The sequence below is a fragment of the Drosophila busckii genome, chromosome X (assembly GCF_011750605.1).
Source record: "Drosophila busckii strain San Diego stock center, stock number 13000-0081.31 chromosome X, ASM1175060v1, whole genome shotgun sequence".
NCBI lineage: Eukaryota > Metazoa > Arthropoda > Insecta > Diptera > Drosophilidae > Drosophila > Drosophila busckii.
The window spans coordinates 3,729,389-3,753,995 of record NC_046608.1 but is presented as its reverse complement, the minus strand read 5'-3'; the positions used below and the strand labels follow the sequence as shown (position 1 = coordinate 3,753,995).

The following is a 24,607-nucleotide window of genomic DNA, read 5'->3' as shown; positions in this document are numbered from 1 at the left end:
ACAAGCAAACACACACACACATACACAACACCTGTTGTCAATTGAACTGGCAAGCACTGGGCACTGCTTTAAGATGATAGAGGGGGGGGGGGGTTTGGGTGGGGGGGCTTTGGTTGACTAAGTGGTAGAACGGGCGCCACTTTTGCCAGTTGATAGTTTGGCTTTGGCTTTGTCAGTTTACCTTGCGAGTATCTTTGGCGCCGCTTTGTTAGCTGAGGCTAAGCACACGTCAAAAAGTGAGCGCAAAAGTTTCCAACAACAACAACAACTTGGCTCGTTGCTAGTTGTGGCATTTTGCTTTTGCCTTTTGTTGTCTTCGCTGGCTAACTTAAAGCTATCTTTTTGGCCAAGTGCTAGCTAAATAATATAAGCATTTTTTTTTGTTTTTTTTGTTGAATTTATAAGCACAATAATTGAACGTTATATATTTAAATTTGCGCTGGGCAGACAACAAATTATCTTTGATTTGATTGCAGTTCAGAGAGCTGAAAGATGTTGCCCTACTCAAAAGCCAGCAGCCTCAGTTTGTGTCTGGGGGTTTCTTGTCTGCATACACTTTGCTAAAAGTAATAAAAATGCTTGGGGTATGCCAAAGTTGTGTGCTAAGCTTGTTTAGTTTTTGTTATACAAGCGTTTGCTTTATTTTTTGAAACTATATTAAAGATTATACACTTTGATAAATGCTTAGGGTATGCCAAAGTTGTGCAGCAATATACGCAAGTCAGTTAAACTTAACATACATTTCTGCTTACACAAAGTGTATGTTATAGTCAGTTGCATACAAATTTTGCCTGCTTGCTGCTTGTTTTTTGCTTTAGTTTTGCAAGTGCTTGCTTTTAATTTGCAAAGTGTATGCTTTAGTTGGCAGTGCCTAAATTTGCACTACTTGGCTTCTTGTTATTCACATTGTGTAGCTCTCTGTGCTTGAGAATAATTTTAGTTTGCTTGCCACACATTTGCATATCACTCAATAGCATTCAGTTCTGTTTGTTGTTGTTGTTGTTGTTGGTCTGGTCAGCTCTTTGGTCTGACCTTTTGTGCGGACTTGGGACTTGTCTGGCTAAAAAGGTTACCCAAAGGCAACAAAATGCAGCCAAGTGCAGTTCAGTTTAGTCGAGTGGGAATTTTCGCTGCAGGCAGCAACAACCTACAACAACAACAACAACAAAATCTTTAATGCAGGCAGCTAAATTGTTAACATTTGTTGCTTTACTTATTAGTAGATCAATGTTGCTTTTCATTTGAATTCGTAGAAACTCTTTTTTCCAAATTTCCAGCTCTACATGTCAAATGCTATGCAAATAGCAGCTGCTTAGTTGGAAATTTATGCAGCGGGGGCAGTCTAAAGTTTAAATAATAGTAGTAAATAAAAGTAAAAATGGTATACTTTTAAAATTATAATTAAAGCAATTCTCAGGTTGTTGAAAAGTAGCGACTCTAAGCCTTTGAATAACAAAATTAAGTTCAAGTTTTGTAGTAGTTGCAATTTTTGTTAATAAAAAATTGTAAAAATATATTAATTAAATAATTAAATATAGTCTAAAGGAAGTTGAAGTCGAGAACGTGCGCGCCTTAAAGGCAAATTACGTTGCGCAGACGCATTTAATGAGCTGAGTTTTGAGTTAAGCTGCATTTTTATGATTTTTGTTGAACTGCGTTCGCTTTTGGCTTGTTGCTTTTTATAACGCATACACATACAATATACAAACTTTAAGTTTTATTGTTGAATTGTAATAATTCAATAATATAATATATTTTTAATAATACATAAATTTAATAAATAAAGCAGCTGCACATGTTAAAAATTAGTTTAAAAATCTTGCGCTAAGCAATTTGAATATTAAAAATTAGTAGAAAAAAAGAGGAAGCCAAATAGTTTTATGTAGTGCTTGCAATTTTTGTTAATACAACAAAATACATTTTAAATAAAAATAAAACAAAGCTGCAGCTGTTAAAAATTAGTGTAAAAATTTTGCATTTAAAACTTTAAGTTAAGCTGCAATTTGTAGCTTAAAATTCATAGAATTGATTAAAGTGCAGCGCAATTTTTGTTTGTTCAAATGCATGGGCGTGGCACAGCCGCTCAAAATATAATTTATGCATTTGCTTGCCTGCGTTTCTTTTATTTGATTTTTTTTTTTTGGTTTACCTGTTGAAGCAAACACTTTAGAAATCGTTTGAAAGGCATAATAACAATTGATTGTAGACACACTGTGCCTATCGGTATTTTCTCACTTTTCACTTCAGCCAAACAGCACGCACTTTACTCCCCCCCTCCACTCCCTCTCTCTTTCTCTCTCTCACTCTTTATGCCTTAAAGCATTCAAATTTAAATCAATTTGATTCTGATTAGCCACACACGCAGTTTCTCGTTCGAGTTTGTCGCCCATCATTTGGGTTTTGGTTTATTTTGTTTTTCTCTGCTCTTCTCTCTTTACTTGTGGCTGTGTGTCGCTGCCACTTACACACATGTGTGTGTGTGTGTGTGTGTGTGTGTGTATTTTGTACCTAACTACAACTAGTAAATAAATTAGTTTTTATTATTGAGAACTGGTTTTTCTTTTGCTGATCGGCCATGTCATGTGGCCAAATTAACAAAAAAAAAGAAAAAAAAAATTCTTCACAGTTCGCTGACAGAACCTGTTTCGAGTCCGGTTCGGTTCTCTAGGGTTTCTCTAGGGTGTTTGCTCATGTTTTTTTTTTTTGCCTGTTCGCTTTCTTAACACTTGCATGATTTGAATTTTGTAGTTGGCCAACAAAGTCGCTGCGGCTTTGAGTTGTAAAATCAATTAAAGGCGTCGCGCTGCTTGCCGCACAAATTATGGCATATTAATAAAATATATATATATACATATATATATAAATATATATATACATATGTGCTCTGTTTACGCCGCTGACAAAGTTTATGCGCCGTGTCTAATGACAGTTTTGTAGTCATTATGTGTAATATATAGCCACACACACACACACTCATGCGTGCATGTATGTGTTTTATAGTAGGCACGCGCATCTGTGCCAATTCCAACGAAAAAGGACAAATTTGCAATTAAATGTCGCTCATAAATTAAATGGCGTCTGGATCGACAAAGCGCCAAAAAAAAGCAAAAAACAAGCAAGCGAACATTTTTTTCCACATCAGCTGTTTCAAATTTCACACGCTGTAACTTAAATACACTTGTTTAATATTATAAGAAAATAGTTGTATTTTATTTATTTATTTATTAATTATAATAATTTTATTTAGCATGCTCTCAAATAAATTCAATTTATTGTTATTTGCTGCATTCTTTATTAAATTTTTTTTTGCTTGTTTTTACTAAAGTTAAATCATTTTTAACATTTAGTTACTTGCAATATTATTTAAATTTTTAAATTAACTAATTTTTTGCATTTTATTTAAATTGCATGTTATTTAAATTTTTAAATTGACTGAATTCTTAATGTAACTTATTTATTTAATATATTTATTTTAGTAGCAACAAACTTTAATTATTTATTTATTTCTTCTTTAATCTATTTTTTTCTCTAATTTATTTTGTCAATTTTTAATTTATTTTTATACTTTACTGGTATAAATACTTTTAAGCTTAACTATTTTTTTATTACTCATATTACACTTTTTAATTTATTTCCTTTATTAACTTATTTTTTTGGTTTTTTGGTTGTTTAAAGATTTTTTATTTATTATTTTTCTATTATTTACTATTCATTTTAGTTTGCTAACTTTATTTATTTAATATTTATTAATTTTAGTTGCATCAAATGGTTTTTTATTTATGTTTTTAATTTAATTTATTTTGTCAATTTTTAATTTGCTTTTATACTATTAAAGTTGCGCATTTTTAACATTTTTGTTTAATTTTATTTCTTTTTTTAATTTATTTTTTAGTTTTTTACACGCTTAATGTTTTTTTTTTTTTATTATTTTGCTATTATTTACTAGAATTTTCTAACAGTTAAGTTAAATCAAATTTAATATTTTTTTTAATGCTGTTTGGAATTTTTAGGCCATGCGTGAAAAGCAGCAACTTTATAAGCTTTGTGAACAAAATGGAAAGTTTATAGTCGCAGCTTAAATAAAGTCAGCTTATAAAAAAGTTCCGAAAAAAATTCAACAAACTTTTGCGTAAGCGTATTATAGTTAGTAAGAAAATTAAATTAATTGTTAGGCAAACTCAACACACAAAACTGGAGCCGTTAATAAGCAAGTCGCTCATGGCCAAATCGCGGACTATATAATCAAGCACACACACACGCACACACAGAGACACACATATGCATTAAGCTTTGTCTACTGGCGATGACTATGGACGTTGGTGGACTATGGAGAGGCCTAAGAAATGTGCCTCCTCTCTATAAATGATGATGCTGCTCATTTCTTGTGCATTGACGCGTAGTTTGAGTTCTTGTTGTTGTTGTTTTTATTGTTGTTGTTGTTGTAGCATGTGGGCTGCTTTTGTTGCTGTTGAAATGCCGCTGATAAATGAGTTTTGGTCTTTTTGTTGAAACACGACGTGGGAAAATGTGCCTTGATTTACATACAAACACACACACACACATACATATGTGTATGTATGTGTGTGTGTGTGAGTGGGCAACTGAAGTTTGAAGAGACCAGCAGCGAGTGATTCAACAATGACACTCGAATTCTCTAGCATACAAATGTGTTTGATTTAAAACAAATGTCAAACAAATGATAGACAAAATGCATAGACGCTTTTTTTTTTTCAAGTGCTACCTCAATCAATGGGTGAATCAACACACACACACACGCAGTTGACATTGCCTAATTATATATTTAAGTTAACTGAATGTTAATGTGCCGAATCTGAAGTCGTTGCCTTAACTAATTCATGACCTAAGCTTTGCCTCATGAATTTACTTGCCTTAGCTTATAAATATTATAATTATTCTACATATAATAATAATATGCAATAGACTAATTTTAGCTTATATTATGTTTCATGCTCTTTGCTTGCTTAAATTTTATATAAAATTAATTGCTACACTTTGCAAAAAAGGTGTACAAAATATTTTGCATTTCTGTTTTCAATTATTTTTATTACAAAATATGCAAACTTGACAATTTTGTATATTTTATACACTTTGAATTTTTATTAAAATTCAAAAGGGTATGCAGCAGTTGAGCAACAGGCAGCAGTACTTCTAAAGCATATATATTATTGCTTAGCCAAGCTAAGCTGCGTCAATAAGCCAGCTCTGTCTTATTGTGCGACTGTATGAGCAGCAGGAACTCAGAAACTATAAGAGCTAGATCTACCAAATTGAGCATATAGTTACTTCTCTATTTAACGCAGATTACTGTATATTTTGAAATTTAAATTTGCTACCCCTAGCTGCACAAATTGCATAAAAACGTTTTGAACATAGTTAAAACGCTTTTGTTTCAAATGTAAATTAAATATAAACAATTACAAGTAAGCAATAAGAAATAGCTACTGTATTTGTGCAGCTTATTGAGTTACTACTGTAGCACATGAGTCACCAAACCCTTTGGACACTAAAATAACTTTGGATTTCAAGTGCTTTACTCACATTAGCGAATGTTGCATACACATTAGCTGTGATCAAGGCGGGGGTGGGGACTGGAACTTATGTCAGTCAGCCCACACCCATTGGCAACGCAATTAGCCAAAGGCGTAGCACAGCCACAAAATGAAAGCAATTTCAACTGAAGCGCAAACAAAATACAAAAAAAATAAAATAAAAGAAAATTTAGAAAAAAACATTAAAGACTGGATTACCATTACTCATTACAGAGCTATGCGTCTATATATTTGTTGTTGTTGTTTTAGCCATTACCTATTATCCATTTAGCCATTAGCATTGCCATTAACTTATTAGCTATGTGGACTTAACACGCTTCAGCTACGCCCCGCATCAAATTTCGCACGAGTGTTTTTCGGGCTATATAGAGGAAACATATATGTTGCCCAGACTTTGAGTTGGGTTGGGGCTGGTGGGGGGGGGCAGCTCAACACCTTTGGCAACACCTTTGGCAGCAGCTGGCTGCCCAAAGCACTTAACATTCCAAGCTGCCGCAAAATGTGGCGTCAAACGTGCAACGCATGCGCAACAAATTGCAAAAAAAAAAAAAGCAAAAAATAAAAATTATGAACGTAAAGGGTTAAAAATGCAAGAGCATTGTCAATGCAACATTTTGTTGCAAGCTGACAACGCGCAGCTAATTAACTGTAAATTACGAGCCAATGTGTGGGTGTGTGTGTGTGTCCGTGTGTGTGTCTTAGGCGCAGTCAAAACTGATTTTTGCTGCATGCCACATGTGGCAACGACGCTTGCAGCTCCTTGTCAGCACATAAATTGTGCACTTTCACTTTTGTTGCCGTTGTTGCAAAGTTTATCATTAGTCGCGCGCGAGTTTCAGTTGTTGTTGTTGCTGCTGCTTTTGTTGTTGTTGTTGTTGTTGTTGTTGATACGCTTGTCGCTCTTCCTGCGCCCAATGCCGCCGCAGCTTTGAAAGCACAAAAATTGCCAAAGTTGAAACCGGAAATTTTTGTCATTAGCTGGAAATTTTATTTTCGCTTCGTTTCGTTGGCAGCCGCCGTATCGTAGGTTTTTTCTTCTTCTTCTGCTTCTTCTTCTTCTTAACGTTTGTTGTTGTTTTTCCTTCGTAGCATTTTCCTGACCTTTTTTTTTTATGCTTGGTGTGTGGGGCTTTGTGGCAAAAGGGGTATAATAACTTTGTGGCATTGCTTGTTGTGCCGCAGCAGCAGCAGCAATTACTTATAATTACATTGCTTAATTAACATTAATAGCAAGTAATTGAAAGTATAAATTGTGTAATTACCAACAAAAGCTGCTTAAAAAATAATTTTATCAAACACAATTATTTTCGTTGGAATTATAGCAAAAACGTTTGCCCTGGTAGCTCAAAATTTTGCATTTAGCAACCCTGCAGTGCGTCTAAAATTGAAAGCAGAGCAAGTAGTTCGTAGACTAGTGCGAAAGAGTCAAACAATGTTTGAATTTAGTGCATTTAAATTCAAATTAGTATTGAGAGTAAGCAGCTTTTAATAATTTTTAGCTAATGCAACAATTTCTTCTACTCCAGAACTAGTTTAAATGTATCCTACAATAATTATAATGAGGCTGGCTTTATTGCTATTCCAATTCGATTAAATATTTGGCTGCAACTTATAAAAAAATATATGCATAGACTAGTGCAAGGACTAGTTCAAAAGGAGCAAGCTACAATTTATTTATAGCTTTATTTTTCTTTTTAAACTAAGCAATAATAAAAAAAAAAATTACTAATAGAATTTTTTTTAAAAAAGCTTTAACTAGCTAAGCATAGATTAGTGCCAGAACTATGCTACACTTAGCATAATAATAATACAATTTACTTATAGAATTTCTTTAATTTATAATAAATGCCATTTATTTTGTAGCTTAGAGCAAAGTTCAGCTATATATCAAAATATTGAGAGTTGGCAAACACATAAAATTTCATTATTAATTTCAAAATAGACCACCCATGGGAGTCATGACTGCAAAAACTCACTTATTATCTTTAATTGGATAGATTGCAAGTAAAAAAAAAAAAAATTAATTTCCATATTATTATTAGCTTTAACTAATGCGCTAATAATAATTAAATTTTGCTTAGCAGCAAGCTGCACTTAATTTGTCAACTGTACTAACTCTAGCTGAAATTAAGAACTGCAGGGTATTTAGCTATTGTAGCTAAAATTTTCTAGCTTCACAACTGCGCTGAGCTGTTGTTGTTGTTGCTGCTTTATCATTTTTCTTCGTCTGCCTTGGCTACTTGTTATTTTTATTTTCATGCGGCGCTTAGTTCGTGGCAACTTCCTTTGGGGCACACACACACACACACACATTCGCATTTGCAGCATTCACTGACGACAAATGATAAATGAATTTGTGATAAATGAAGCATGTGGCCAAAAGTTGAAATTTACTTTTTTCTGCTCTTTGGCTGTTGTTGTTGTTGTTGTGACGATAGCCGAACTACTATTTGTGTTTGGCGCTGACCCTTGAACCGGCTGCTACACTTGTTTCCACTATCTGCTACGAATTATGAATGGAAAAGCGAGTTTTCCATAGCCCAAACAATGACAAAGACTCATTAACATTGTTCGCTCCCTCTCACTCGCTCATTGGCCTGGCCCATTCGTTTTTATCTGCCCGTTTCGTTTGTTATGCAAAACTTTTTGTCGAGTGATTGGCGTGATTTGCTCTGGAATTATTGTTAGGGTGTTCAGCTTTGCTTTGCTTTTTTTTATAGTTTGTTGTTAAGACGAGAAAGTAGCCAAGCAAGTGACTCAAGCGCTGGTCAGGTGGACAGCTGCCCCCCTCCCTTTATTACTTGCAACTCTTTTGCTCAGTCAAAGTGAATGTTTTTTTCTTCTTCTTCTTTTCTGAGTAATGCGGGTATCATTAAACACAAGTAGTTGTAGCTCTGGAGCTCTGCTCTGGGCATTGCCAAGCGGGTTGGCTGAGTCACATACAAACTGCTTTTGACTTACTGACTTACATGTCTCTTCTGTCTTTAACTTGGTCATTTGAATAAGCAGCCAGCAGCAGCTCAGAGCTAAGAGCCAAGAGCGTGAGTTAATTGCTTATGCATTTATGCAAACGCATTTCATAAAACATTCTTTAAAAAAAAACACAGACAGCTCAACTTAAACTTTGAAAGAGAGCAGCAAACAATAAGCATTTAAAGTTATTTTATCTTGCTTAAGAAAATTATTGAAAATTTATTAAAATATATTAAAAATTAAAAAATGAGCTTAAGCTATTAGTTTATAGCTTTAGCAGCTTATTAGCAATTTTATTAAAAGGTACAAATTAAAAATTAGTTTAAGCAAATTATTTGTTGCTTTAGCAGCTTATTTGAAAATGTTTTAAAATATAAAAAAATTAAAAATGAGCTTAAGCAAATTATTTGCTTATTTATTAATATAAAAAAAAAATTAAAATCAAGCTTAAGCAATTAATTTGTTGCTTTAGCAGCTTATTAACAAATTTATTAAAATATAATAAAATTTAATTGCTTAAGCAAATTATTTGCTACTTTAGCAGTAAAGTAAAATTAAAGTAAATTTTGAGTTACATTTAAAAATATAAAAAAATTAAAAATAAGCTTAGGAAATTTTTTTTTTAGAATTTTAGCAGTTTTAGCCCATTTTTATTTGACAATAAATATATTTTAAAACTTTAAAATGAGCAACGCATTGCTTTTGAATTTAATAGCATTTGATTTATGACTAATGCAGCTTAAAATTAATTTTTTGATGCCAGTACAAAGCTAATTTAAGTTAATATGCATAAATTTGTAATTTAATCTGTATTTGACAACTAAATTCCACATTTAATTGCGTTGCTTGTATTTCTATAAATTATTATTGAATTTTTTTTGAATTGCATTTAATTATATTTGTAACAATTTGTTAAGTTTCTTTTGCTGACAATCGCTGCTAATTAAATGAAATATGCTGTAATAACATGTTAATAACAAATAGGCTGCAATTAAATTTAGCACACACACACACACACTCACACATACATAGAAATGTGGCATGTATTAAACAATGAAGTCCAATTAATGTCAACATCTGTTGTTGCTAATTTAGAAACAGCTTTCAATTTCTGGCAGTCACACACACACACACTAACACTCACATACATAGAAACGTTAGGCGCTGCAGTCGCCGTCGCAGTCGCTGCTGCACTTAATTTTCATAATTAAAAAAGTTTACCTTGACAACCCCATGCGCGGTTATCCACAGCATAAGCTTAGCCCCCCCCCCCCTCTTCACTGCTACTCCTCCTGTTTAGTCAAAGCTTCTACCCGCCCCCGCCCCCGCTTGGCGCGCATTAACCGATTCCAATTTGCTACGCACATTGAGACTTGGACGCCACTAATTGCCCGCTGGCAGCGTTTTGTAATTAATTTATGCAAATAATCCAAAAGTGTGGGGCACATTGCACAAAGCACATGGGCGCGCGCACGGGGGGTGGCGGCCAATTGCTTTGCGCGTGCTTAGGGGAGCTTTTTGCGAGTGTCGCCAGCAAATGCGTGTCGGCATGGGGCATGTGGCATGTGGCATGTTGTGTATGTGAAGCGTGTGGCATATTAAAATGAATGACCCTTTAAGTTATTATTTTTTGTATATATTTTTATTTTATAAATTTACAAGCATTGAAAAAAATCGTATAAACATAAAATATAAAACTTCAAAGCTGCTAAGCAATTAAAAATTTACAATTTTACAAAAATTATTGAATTGACATAAAAATTATTTTATTTGCAATTTTATAGTACAAAAAAAATTTATTCGAAATAAAAACAACAAAAAAGGATTTAATAAATAAAGAAAAATTATAAAATTGGCGCATTTATTTAATTTCCAATTATTTATTTAAAATAAAAAATATACAATAAAAAATAATTACTTAAGTTTTTCGGCTATTTACATGCAAATAAAAATAAAAATATTTAGAGCATGCTAGAAATGCTGAATTAATTTCCAATTATATATTGAAAATAAAAATTAAAATACATGCCTTTATTATAAAAACTAATTTGATAATTTAAGTTTTTCATCTAATTTACAAGCAAATAAAAATACAAATATATAGAAAATTCTATAAGCTTAAAATGCTAAATTGGAGCATTTATTTAATTTCCAATTATTTATTAAAATAAAAATATAAAAGTATGTTTATACTATAAAAAATGATTGAATAATTTAACTTATTAATTTAAAATCAAAAAATAAATATTTTTAGAGCTATGCTATGCTATGCTTGCAATTAATTTTTTGTTTATTGTTTATGTGTAATTTTTTTCTGTGTATATTTGCTACCCCGCATTGGATTAAGTAGACAAGTTTGTTACCAAGCAGCACAAGCGGCAACAACACTCCCCCAGGCAAACAGTGCAACGTACATACTTGCAACTTTGCCACACACACACACATACACACATGTGTGTGTGCATGTAGTTTTTATATTTATGCGAGTTTTGGCGACCGCGCCCTTTGCTTACAATTTATTTATGTATTTTATTTTTTTCTTTTTGTTGTTATTATTTTCGCATTTTTTATAATATTTACTGCTAGTTGTTGTAATTGTTGCTGCTTGACTTGACTGCTGCTGCTGACATACGCTTCCTGGCCACGCCCACTAAAGCTAACAAGTACGCACACCCTTAAGTCAAGTCTGCTGCTATTTTTTTGTATGTTTTTGACCAGGTTAAGACACACACACATAGAAATTTGCTTGTGTGTGCATATTACAATATTTGTTTTTTTTTGGGCAAAAAAAAAAAAAAGAAGAAAACTGTCAAACAAAGGCGCAGTACGTAGCAAGCCTAATGACTTGAGCTTACAAGTCTGCCCCAACCCCCTCGTTGCTGCACGTCCATGTGCAGCCCTTTACGTTGATCAGCGTTACAGTTTGGCGCCCCTTTTTACGCTATGCTGTGTGTCTAGCTGAGTTTCGTTGTTGTTGTTCCTTCGTACATTTCGGGTAACGCTTTTGTGTCCTGCCACAGACTGTGAGTCCTGTTCCTGTTTGCTCTGGCTGTCGCTGTGGCTGTGGCTGGGCTTTGGCTCTCAATCAAAGCCACGACTTTGGGCTTCCCTTCAGCAGAAACAACAGCAGTGGCAAAAAAAGAAAGTAAAGCACAACAACTGCGAATACCGAAAAAATGAAAATGGGGGGCGAAAAGAACTTGCAACGAACTGTGCGGTTGTTGTCCCCTTTTTATAGCCCCTAGCCCTGAAGTATTATGAGTGTGTCAGCCAGCTGAAAATTCCTAAAAAAAAACGTTATAATAAAATAACACTCCAGTAAGGCAGCAGCAACTGCAAAGTGCAACAGCAGCAGCAACTTTGATTAAAGGCAAATGCTATGCGATAGTTGTGAAATTTTGAGCGACTGCAGTTTAAATTGTGTTTAGAGCAAGAGCAGCAGCTAAAGCAGCAAATTTAAAGCATAAAAGTGCATTTTATCAACTTATCGATAGTATCGATAACACTAATAAGCTTCGCAACTGCTTTATTGTAAGACCAGCAGCAAATTTAAAGCATAAAAGTGCATTTTATCAACTTATCGATAGTATCGATAACACTAATAAGCTTCGCAACTGCTTTACTGCAAGTCTTAAGCGCTTTAAAGTTATATTTGTTGATACAAAGCGAACATATAGATCATGAACACAGTTGCTGCGCACAGTGGGGCAAATGCGCATTAGCTTAAACAATAAAATTAAGCCTAACTGTTGTATAGCAAAAGCATTGGCTACAGTAGCAATTCCAAAGCAAAATAGCGCTTTAAATTGCATGCTAGTAATTTATCGATAGTATCGATAGCGCTAACAAGCCTAGCTGCTGCTTTGTTTAAGTGTCTAGAGCAAGAGCATTGCGTAAAGTTGCAAATTATAAGCAAAATATCTTTATAAAGTGCATTTTAGTAACTTATCGATAGTATCGATAGCACAAATAAGCTTAATTGCTGCTGCTTAGCAGTAAATGTAAGTCCTAAGCGCTTTAATAAAACAGGCGAAAGTCAAAATTCTTATGCGTAAAGTGCATTTCGATAATTAACGAGTTTAATTGATGGCGTAGTCAAATCTTAAACGCTTTAATTATTACATACAGTGGTTTATAGCAAAGATATAAGCTTACTTATTGTTAGTTAGCTGGCACAGTGGGGTTAATGCACTGCACCCTAACCAAAAAAAAAAAAAAATTAAACCAAATAGAGAAAAAATAAGTAAAAAGGGAAGCATTGTATATGTGTGTGTGTGTGTGTGTGTGTGACTCACTTTGAGTACTTGAAAGTGTGTTGCACCCGAAAAGGCAGCGCCCCAGTGCTAAAGCGAGAGCCTCTGAAAAACGCTGGCAGTTAACAAGGCAGAAATATAAGCTGGGCTACAGGAACTCAGGACTTATATTTAAAGGGAGGAGTGCAAATGTAGAAGCGGGGGAGAGCTGCGGAGCGGGTGTGGAGTATGAGGCGTAACAACAATGAACAAAAGCTATGCAGGGCCAATGTTTATTTTGCGTGCCAGAGCACTTAGCGCAATTTCCGTTCACAGGCCAACAGAACACACAGGCAGGCCAATGTATCTTTTGCTCTTCACAGCTGCGTGTGTGTGTGTGCGTCTGTGTGTGTGTGTGTAACTGTAACTGTTTGTCATTGTGCGTAACTGTTGCTGCTAAAAATCTACGCACAAACTGCTTAATGCTTCATTAACAATTTGCTGTCTCGCTTGCACGCTTCGCTGGCAGTTGCCTCTAGGCTGCGTCTACCTGCCTATGTATGCTATATACTACTACTATATAGTGCCAGGCTATATCAAATGTCAGTTAAGCAAATCGCAACGCTTGTTCTGCGGACGCTCAAGTGGCTGCCACATTGGCTGAGGCTGAGGCTGAGGCTGAGACTGTGACTGTGACTGTGACTGAGGCAGCGACTCATTGTCAGTGGCACTCCATTGAAATTTGAAGCAAAGCAGCCTGTGCCTGCCTTCAAAGCGACATCAAATGTTAAAGCGACAGGCCCGCCTGCGGCCATTTCCTCTGCCAAAAAATACACAAGAAAAAAAACCAAAAAGAAAGCAGAATGAATTGAAATTCGGCAGCAGCCGAAAGTCTTTTGACAAAAGGCTCATTGTTTCGCCATATGGCCCACATAATCAAATATCAATAAAAGTAGCGTGGGGCTGAAGTCTATATATATATATATATATATATACTGGAAGTGCTCAACCTTCGACTTTAGCTAATTAGGGGGTACAGTGAGCTTCAAAAGGCTTGGGCCTGGCATAAAGGAAATAACAGCGGAAGCTCTAGTCAATTATATAAACAAATATAAGCAGCAAAAAGCAGAACTACTTCAATTTGTTTATAGCAAGCAAAAACAATAACAATTGCTAGCGATAAATTAAAGTAGCGTGCAGCTGAAATCGTCAAATTTGCATTAAATATTTACTACAAAAAATAGAGAAATTAAACAAAATAAAAAGAAGTAAAATAATAAATGAATATAATAAATGCGCGTAAATAAAAGCATAGAAATGTTGCAAAATAATTTATATAGTAAACTAATATAAATAAAAAATATGAAAACAATCAAAAAATCATTACAATATATAAATATACAATATAAATTATAAAAATTATATGAAGAAGTAAAATATAAATGCGCATAAATTAAAAATGTTGCAAAATTAATTTATATAGTAAACTATATAAAAACAATCAAAAAATTATTAAATTTGTATAAATATTACAAATTACAATATAAATAATAAAAATAAATTTATGCATAAATAAATAATGTGATAAGAATATTAAAAAATTAATTAATGTCTATACGCTGATTTTTTTTTTTATAACTTTTTAGCTATTGGATTAATAATAACTACGAAATGTAAAACAAACTTGCTGCTTAACATTTTTATAAAATATAAATAAATAATAATAATGCATAAATAAATATAAATGTAAAATATATTAAAGTTGTAAAAAACCTTTAAAAAAAAGCAAAAAATTGCACAACAAAATTAAAAAAATATATATATAATAAATTAATATAAAAATAAAAAATAAATGCTAGAGCTATTGAATTTTTAGTCGAAAGTCTGCACTGAGTTTTAAGTCAGCAAGCGGAAATATTTAAATGTATGTAAATATAATAAAAACACATTCATAAACGAGCTACAGTCGGAGCGACAACATTTTTTACATATAACGAGCAATTGAAATTTTTCAACAATTTTTTAAATTTAATTTCCACATTTTATACAAGTGAAAAGCGAAATTGAAGAGATGAGTAGCAGCAGTGACAGTGAAATTAGTAGAAGGGCCGGCACTGATGATGATTTCGATGAGACTGATATTGATAGTGATGATAGCGTATCGAACATCGATATGAACTTCAATCCATACGAGTACAATGGCGGCACAGTAACGGGAATTGCTGGCGAGGACTTTGTGGTCATTGCCTGCGATACGCGCTTCAGCAACGAGGAGACTGTGCTGCTGACCGAACACAGCAAATTGTTCCAGCTGCTGCCCATGGCTGTGTTGGGCTCCACGGGCTGCTGGGCCGATGTGTTGGGCTTCATGGGGTTGGTCAAGGAGCGCATCCAGCTGTATGAGCAAAAGCATAATAAGCCAATGACGACGGAAGCGCTGGCGAACATGATGATGATTGCCATGTACGCCAAGCGTTTCTATCCCTACTTGGTGCTGAACATCCTGGCCGGCTTGGATGCGAATGGCAAGGGCATGCTCTATACCTACGATCCGGTGGGTTTTTTCGAGACGGTGCCGTACACTGCCGCCGGCGTGGCCGGCCAGATGCTTATGCCCATACTGGACAATCAGGTGGCATTCGAGAATACCAACATACCGCCGGAGCAGCAGCCGGAGCTGACCATTAAGCGAGCCGTAAGCATAACCAAAGATGCGTTCCGCACAGCCAGCGAGCGTGACATTTTCACCGGCGACTGGGTGCAGATTTTGATTATAACCAAGCAAGGAATTGAAGAAGATTCCATGGAGTTGCGTCACGATTAAGCAAAGCGAGAGCGAGAGCGAGACTAACAAAAATTTCAAGTTTTATATTTGAGAGCTGCTGCCTAAATTTCGTTCGAATCAAAAGTTAAAAACGCCTTTAAATTGTACAAAACTTTGCGTTGAGGGGGGGGTCTGTAAATTGCAGTCGTAAAGTTTAATTGTGGCCACGCCAACAACAAATGCAAATTTTACAAACAGTTAGAGCAATAAGCAAAAAAAATTGGAAAAGCGAAAACTGCATAAAATTTGCACAAAAAGTGTTCGAAAGGTTCTGAGGCTGGGGCTGGGGCTGGGGCTGGGGTCAATAAAAAAATTGTCAGAGCGTGCGAAGCAAACAAAATTGTCAAATAAATATTTTTGCTATACAAAAAAAAAAAAAAAAAGAAAAGTGCCAGCAAGCAGAATTTTTGTCAAAAGACTATGAAAGCCATAAAATTTGCCACCTGTGGGTGGTGGCGGCGCCTGCCTGCCCCAGTGGAGCATAAAACTGGCACAAGAGAAAGTCACAGTGTATTTTCTTTTTTTTTTTTTTTTTTGGCAGCGTGTCCGAAGTGTTCTGTCAATGCCTATGCAACTGGAAATATCCCAGTGACATAAAAATTTACATTTTAACTCAAAGCACAAGAGAGCGCCGCAGTCAAAAAAAAATGAAGAAGCTGCGAAGTGAGTCAAAAAATCGAAGCAATGGAAAAAAATTCACACACCAAAATGCACACAAATGGGTGGGCTAAGTAGTGTGGGGGCGGGGGTGGGGGTGCCAGCAAACAAAGTTGACCCAAACGAATGGAGTTGAAGGCGTTTTCGAATTGCAAAAGAGCAAAAAGTAAATCATAAATGCATTGCCCCAAAGGCTACAAAGCGCGCCAACTCTCTGCGCAAAGGCGTGGGCGGCATATGGGCGTGGCTGCGCCCAGTAGCTGCCGCTGCCGCTGCACTGTGAATTGAGTTAGCGAGACTCACTGACATTTATGAGTGCCTGACTTTATATAATAACTGCTCGCTGCACTCTTTCAAACTTGACTCGCTCTCTCACTCACTCTCTCTCTCTCTCTCTTTCGCTCGCTTGCTCTTGCGCTTGTTCTACATTATTTAATATTTTATGCATTTTTGTCATGCATAACGCAAACAATAGAGTGCAATAATATTTTTGTTGCTGCTCCTGCTGCTGCTGCTTTTGCTTATACAAAACTCTCCTCTGTCGCTTTATATAGGGCAAGCTGTTTTTGAAATTAAAAATAAATCGAGTGCCAAAAATAAAATAACAACAAACATATAAATCTAAAATTCTACGCTGCAAGTAGCAAGCAAATAAAACTATTATAATATAAATAAAAAACTGTGGCAGCTATAAAAAATATAAAGTAATGAAATAATAAAAGCAATAACAATATATGCGCTTAAAAATAAAAATTATCAAAATATACAAAAAATATATAAAAAATAAATATAATGCGCTGCTATAAAATTAATATCAATTATATTATTGTATAAATAAAAATGGAGACCAACAATTTCAATTGTAAATTGCATTTTTATAAAATAAATATCAATTAAAAATAATACCGAAAATAAAAGTTTAAAAAAAAATGTAATAATTAAAATAGAAAATTATATTTCTTTGCAATTTCTGCTAATTTTATTTGTATAAAATAAAAATCAATTAAAAATAAAACAAATGCTAACGAAAATAAATGTTAAAAAACAAATGCAATATTTAAAATATAAAATTATATTTCTTTGAAATTGTTGCAAATTGCATTTTTATAAAATAAATATCAATTAAAAATAATAACGGAAATAAAAGTTTCAAAACAAATGTAATATTTAAAATAGAAAAATTATATTTCTTTGCAATTGCTCAAAATTTTATTTTTATAAAATAAATATCAATTAAAAATAATACAGATAATAACGTAAATAAATGTTAAAAAAAACAAATGTAATATTTACAATTGAAAATTATATTTCTTTGCAATTGTTGCTAATTTGATTATTATAAAATAAATATCAAATAAAATGTGTGCATAAAAATTGATGATAAAAATAAATGATAAATAATAACGAAATTAATAGTTAAAAATGAAATGAAATTGTAGCATATTATTTAATAATTAAATAGTAGCATATAACATAGAATGCTAATTAAAAAGAAAATTAATTTTGTTATAAGCATTTAACACTTGGCAATTTTACTTTTGATCAGCTCTAAACTAAATAATTCTAATGCAAGCTACAAAGTTTCAGCTATGCTCAAAACTATTTTCACTTTAGTGTGCCCATTTTTTTTTTTAAATTATGCACAACTTTGCTTTAGCCTAATGCGTCTAGCTCAATTACAATTTACAAATTTCTGTTATGTTTAGTGTATTGTTTTTTTTTTGTTTTACACACAACGAAAACTAAAACTGAAAACTCAATTTGAAATAGAAACAGCAACTTGTGTGTGTGTGTGTGTGTCTCATGTGTTGCTTTTAGTTTTTGTTGTGTGCTTCTTCTTCTTGCTTTGAGTGTTTGATTTGCGCTTGATTTATGCGCTTTTTAAATGGCAAAGATTAGACATTTGTTTAGCAATTAATTTCGGTTGACACTTTAGCGTCGTAGCATAAACAAAATTGAGCTAGGGGGACATGCAACGAATGAAAAAATAAATGAGGCAACATTAAGTGTGTGTGTGTGGGGGGGGGGGAAACACACGCGACAAGCGCAACGCCCACCCCCGCTACACTTTACTCGTTTCATCTTTTTTTTGGCTGCGGCAACATCATCAAGTTACCGTCTTCATATTTTTGTTGTTGGCTTTTTGGCTGTTGGGCAGGCCAAGCGGCCAGGCGCTAATTAATTTTCTTTTTTAATGGCTGGAAAGGGGGGGCGCAACGCTGAGTGGGGTGTGAGGAGAGTGCCACACCTCATCAATTTTGGGTTAAATTTTATATTTTTTTTTTCTGACTTTGCCTTCACTTTGTCGCTGTCGTCGTTATGATTGAATGCGCTTTGCAGGTGAAGCAAGTCGGTCCAGCATGTGACTTAAAGTTCAAGTTGTTGTTGTTGTTGCTGTTGCAAGTTAATTGAAATGTTTTATTACAAAATAATGCAACATGTTGTGCGGCTAAATTTGTGTAATTTAATTTGCTCTGTTGTAGTTGTTGCGTTTTAAGTTTTTTGTTTGCATTTGAATTTTATTTTTTGTTTGGTTTAATTAGCTTAAAAGCTGCAAGCAACAACTTTTGCCCTTTTTGAAATTCACACATGGTGCTGTCTCGCTCTTGCATTCTTGCACACTGCATAAAAAGATAAACAACAACAAATGTTGCGACGTTTTGGCACAGTGGTGCAGAATTGAATAAATGAATTTTGTGTGACTTGAATAAAAATAAAAGTGCGTGCGATAGTGGTACAAAAGCAACATTTTGTATGCACAGTGGTGCAAAATTATTAAAAACTTTGATTTAAATTATTATAGTGCAGCGCATAGTGGTACAAAATTATGCGCAAGCTTATATAATTTATTAATATTTGTAATAATAATAATAATAAATATACAAATATTTTATTTTGTGCATTTTTAAGCTGCATTTATTTTAAGTCGCAACCACTGTGCGCTGTAGCAAGCAAGCAAAGTCATTTGTGAACTCATACAAAACTTTATTTAAATAAATTATTTTTATGAAATTAACTATGTATGTGAGCCACACACACACACACACACACACACACACAAACAAAAAGTAAAAAATGGCTAAAACACTTAAAATGCAATGCAGAAAGTACTTAAAACAAAATGTAATCAAATGCGAAATGTAAATTGGCAAAAGAAAATGAAAATTTAAAGTCGCAACTGCAACAAATTTGTCAAATTTGCAAATTCAACAGTTTGGACTATTTTATTTTGCTGATAAGCGTTGATAAACGAGAACATTTGAAACAGTTTTGAAGGCCTAAAAAAGGACGCACTAGATGCAATTGATAAGCAGCAACGAATAGCAAAAAAAAAAAGGAGTAGACGCAATTTCAAATCGAAATCTAAAGCGTATTGTGTAGACAGTTTGACCCTTTTTGGCGCACAGTGGTGCGTATATATAGAAATGTCAATGCACTGTAAACAGACAAATACACACACACACACACATGTGTGTTTGTTTGTGTGTGTGGGTTTGAGGTTAGGTCGCGGCTGTTTGGCAAATGTATTTTGTTGGCAATTTTCAAAAGCGATTCGCATTGGCTAAAGCATTATGCACACATTACAAAATATATATATGCATGTGTGTGTGTGTGTGTGTGTGTGTAACGTAATGGCGTGTAGTTTATTTATTTCGTAGCTCAGTTTTTTTTTTGTGCTGCATCATCTTCATTTCCGGCAACAGCTCGAGGCCGACAACTTCCTATAAAGCCAAAAGTATAAAGTACCAACTACAAAAAAAGGGCAAACGGGGTGCAGCAGCAGCTGAAGAGAGTGAGAGAGAGAGAGAGTGAGAGCAAAACTAAAGCATTTTGTTTTTATGCGCCACTTGCGTGTGGCAGCTGCATTAAGTGTGCGTCGGGCTTGGCTCTCGGACCCACCGCAGCACACACACAAAGTTCTCTGCCGCTGGGTGGGTGACAAAGTGGCTGTGATTATAGCCATGGCCACAACAGCAACAGCAACAGCAAAAAAACAGGCAGTAAGCCGTAATAAGAGTAGTAACTTCAACGTTTAATTGAAATTGCTTAACGCACGCCATGACCATTCCAAGGTGCCGCATTAGTCGTCAGACTCAACGCCAGCGACAGCGCCAGTTCCAACCTAACTACCCAACTTCCTAGCTAATGACAATTATAAACAATTTTGATTGGCACCGCTGCCATTTATCACAAAGAACAAGTGTTGTTGTTGTTGTTGTTGTTGTTGTTGTTGCTGCCGCCTTTGCTGTTGTGGCAACAACTCATAAAAAACAGACATCGAAGGCATTGCCTGGGCGCTGCCATTTTTCATTGTCTGCATATTTTTATTCTAGGCTATAAAGCAGAAGCTGCTGCTGCTGCTGCTGCCACTTGAAAAAATTAGAATGCAAAAAATTTTACAAAGCGCTGCGCTGTTTTTGAATTTAGTTTAAAACTTTTGGCATATATTTTAACAAAAATTATTACAAGCAGCAGCAACTTTTTTGCTTATAAAATGACTAAAAAATAAATGATGATATTTTTTGCATATGTTGTTTGCTATTAAAAAAATTATATATTAAAAAAATAAAATAATTTTTAAGCAAAATAATAAGCATTGCGCTATTTTTTGTATTGTAAATAAATTTAAAAATATTTTTAATTAATTAAACAAATAAAATAATTTTAAAGCAAAATAATATGCATTTCGCTATTTTTTGTATTTTAAATATTTAGTAATAAATTATTTTTTGCTAATTGCATAAATAAAATAGCTTAAATGTATATAATGCAACTAATAGTAAAAAATAGCTTAAAATAATTTTTTTTTAATATATATAATTTTATATAGCTTGTATTCAATACAATTAATTATTAATTTGCTTGCTATTTTAAAAAAATGCAATTAAAAAAAAAAACAAAATACGCATAAATAATTTTTAAGCAAAATATTCAGCATTGCGCTATTTTTTGTTAGATTAATTTTTAAAATATTTTAAATTAAATAGCTAAACTGCATATAATGCAACTAATAATCAAAAAATAGCTTAAAAATATATTTTTTTAAATTTAAATAAGCTGCATTGCAATTAATTTTCAAAAGCAGCTACAGATTTTTTTACTTTTTATGCATAAATAAGAAATAACAAATAATATGAATATTAAGTTACAACAAAATACAAAATTAATAAAGCATTTATTAGTATTTGTTATAGTGAGATTTTCTAAAAATTTTTCAAAAGCAGCTAAAGATTTTTAACTTTATTGTTGATTGAAGAGAAAATTATGCGCTGCAATATAAAGTTACAACAAATTGAAAAATTAATTAAGCAGTTTTGAGTTATTAGTTACAAAAAAAAATATATATAAATAAATATATCAATATCAAATGACAATATGCTAAAAAGCAGAGTTTAGTTTAGCTTGAATTTAAAATGCTGAAAATTTTTGTCAAGTGTGGCAACAACAAAAGGCAAATGACAAATAGGCTGTGAGTTAGTGCAGCGTCTGGGCAGTGGGGGGCGGTGCGGTGGTTATTTTTCTTTTTTTGTGGCCAGTGCCTGCCAATGATGTTGCAATAAAATGTGTTGATGACTGACGATTATGTGGCGCATTTTACGCATAAATTTTCAACACTTCGCTACACGTACACAAAGTACACAAGGGGTGGGTGGGGGGCTAGCCAGTGTGTGTGTGTGTTTTGTGGCTGATAAGCATGCAAAAAATAAATGCGCAAGTTCAACGGCTGCCTTGAAAATTCAATTAAATGGCAGCAACAACATTTGAACGACAAGCAAAGCGACGTCATGCATCAATCAATGGCCATCATCAATCATAAGCCAAGCACACACACACACACACACACGCACACACAGAAAACTTGCATGCAATCATTTATGAGCTATTATAGCCACTGGGCGCAATATATGGATATATACCAATATATTGCTCTTATACATTCATGTCGCTCATGTCGCGTGGCAAAACTTTTACTTTGCCAAGTCACTGCCAAAAAAAAAGCAAGCAGCACCCAACACCCACACACACTTTGATATTTGCATATGCAATAAATATATATAGACTACACTAATCTCTCACTATATATGCTTGGTATCATTAGCCGCGCTGAAAAATTGTTAATTTTTAATGATTTAATAATCATTTGTTGTGTGGCTGTAAAAACTTGGCCAAAATCATTTTTCATGCGTTTGTTTTCGTTGCCTTATTATAATTTCCATTTGTTTGCTATTTGCTATTGCTGAGAGAGGGGTGAGGGGTGTGTTACAGCTGTTGCCCAGCGGGACTAATGAGGCGTAGCTAGCGCATAACTATGTTGAATGAGTGTGTGGCAAGTGGCGAGAGCAGCAGCGAGTCTATCTAAGCCCATTATACATTTTTACATTTGATATGCGTAGCAACAAAAAGAGTGAAGAGCGGCGGGGTGGGGGGCTATGCTTAATTGCTTTTTTGTTTGCTGCGTCGTCGTCGTCGTCCCCATCGCGGATGATTAGCGAGCCCAGTCAAACGGAAGCTATTTGGCTATAAGTATATGTAAGCCATAGGAAAATAAATATATATATATATATATGGGAAGCTAGCGTTTGCTTTGCTCATGTAAAAATTTGAAATTCAAATGTTTATTAAATAGTAGGGAATGGTTTACAACATTTAACAATTTAGAGCAGTTGCTGCATATCATTTCATTATAAAATACGTATATTTATATTGCTTTATTTATTTTATTTTATATTTATTTTATTTTATATTTATTTTATTTTATATTATTTTTTTTTTTATTTTACTTGTATTTGAATTTTTATTTTATGTTTATTTTATTTTAGTTTATTTTTATTTTATTTTATTCATTTAATTTTATTTTATTTTCTGTTTATTTTATTTTATTTTTGTTTTTATTTTATTTTTATTTTATTTTATTTTATTTTTATTTATTTTATTTTTATTTTATTTTTATTTTATTTTTATTATTATTTTATTTTTATTTTTTTTTATTCTCATTTCGATCTCATTTTATTTTTATTTTATTTTGCATTTATTCAATGTAAATAATTTTGCATTATTTTCATTAAAAAAATTGTAATTTATTTTCTAAGGCCAAAGTGTAGTAATTAATTAATTGCATTGCGTTTGCAATAGCGAAAATGTTAAATAAATAACTGAACTAATTGAAATTGCATAAATAAGTTTAAATTCTTATTACCAAAAATAAATTATTATTGTTGCTGATAAATTGAAATGAAAACTTAAATGTTACAAATGCACATTTCATTGGAAGTTAACTATGCAAACTTTAGCACAATTATTATGCGAAATTCATACGAAATGATAAAATAATGAATGAATTTTAATGTTATGCTGTGAAAAGAAGGCTGAAGATATATTTCAGTTGAATGCCAAAAACAAAGTCAAAATTCAAATATTTTCACAAAATTTGAGCTGCAGTTTATGCTGCTGAATTTATTGAAAGTTACATTACTAAGTAATTAATTTAGTAAGTTATGTGCATGGCTGACGCTTTTAATTAATAAAAGTATTAAGGAAAAATAATATTAATTTTTTTTAATAAAAGCAAAGTGTTTGCTTGACTGTAATGATATTTCAACTTATTTTATTATATATTAAAAAATTCATAGCTGCTGCTTACTTGTGTTTAATTTGTAATAATATTTAACAATTATTTGTGTGCTCTTCTGTCTTTGCAGGTATGTTGACAACATCAAACAACAAAACACAAACTTGCAACAAATATGTGCGGCATCTGCACATTGCTTGTCTACGTCTGTCTCTGTCTCTGTGTGTGTGTGTGTGTGTGTAAAAGTCAAATTAACGGCACAATGTTGTAATACACACAAAGCTTGGGGCGGAAGGCAAATGTCTGCGTTAAAACCTTCAAGTTGTGTCTGCTACGTTTTTTCTACTACTACTGCTACTACTACTACTACTACTTTTTGTGCCTTTATTTTACTTTGGCTTATGTGCGTTTTTTTCTTTTTTGGCCATCATCATCAACAACAACAACAGCAGCGGCAACAATCTTTGTCGCATACACTATCTGGATTCTCACATCGTTTAGCTTTTGTTGTTGAGCTCTCTGGCCAGACACTCGCGGTTTTAATGTGTTTTTAATGTTATTTCCATGACATGCCGCCAACATTTAAAGCTTGTCCTCACACACACACACACACACTCGCACACTCTCACGTTGTATATATGTTGCAAGATGAGCGCATAGTTTGTTGCACGTTTTTCGCATAGCTGCTGCACTTGGTAGTTTCGCTTTTGCACCCAAACTAAGCAACGCGCCCACATTTGCCAGCCAACCTCTGGCCCCCCACCCACACACACACACACAC

At 33.5% G+C, this 24,607-nt stretch overlaps 2 protein-coding genes across 2 annotated transcripts in view; both read left to right on the top strand.

Annotated features, from left to right (window-relative positions):
* Positions 1 to 24,607, top strand: part of LOC108606840 (AF4/FMR2 family member 4) — a 92,959-nt gene that overhangs the window by 5,137 nt on the left and 63,215 nt on the right. The gene's annotated exons all lie outside the window — the stretch shown is intronic.
* Positions 14,847 to 15,599, top strand: LOC117134908 (proteasome subunit beta type-1-like). The gene has a single exon (XM_033294357.1). It carries the CDS (start codon positions 14,847 to 14,849, stop codon positions 15,597 to 15,599), a length of 753 nt encoding a protein of 250 aa, XP_033150248.1.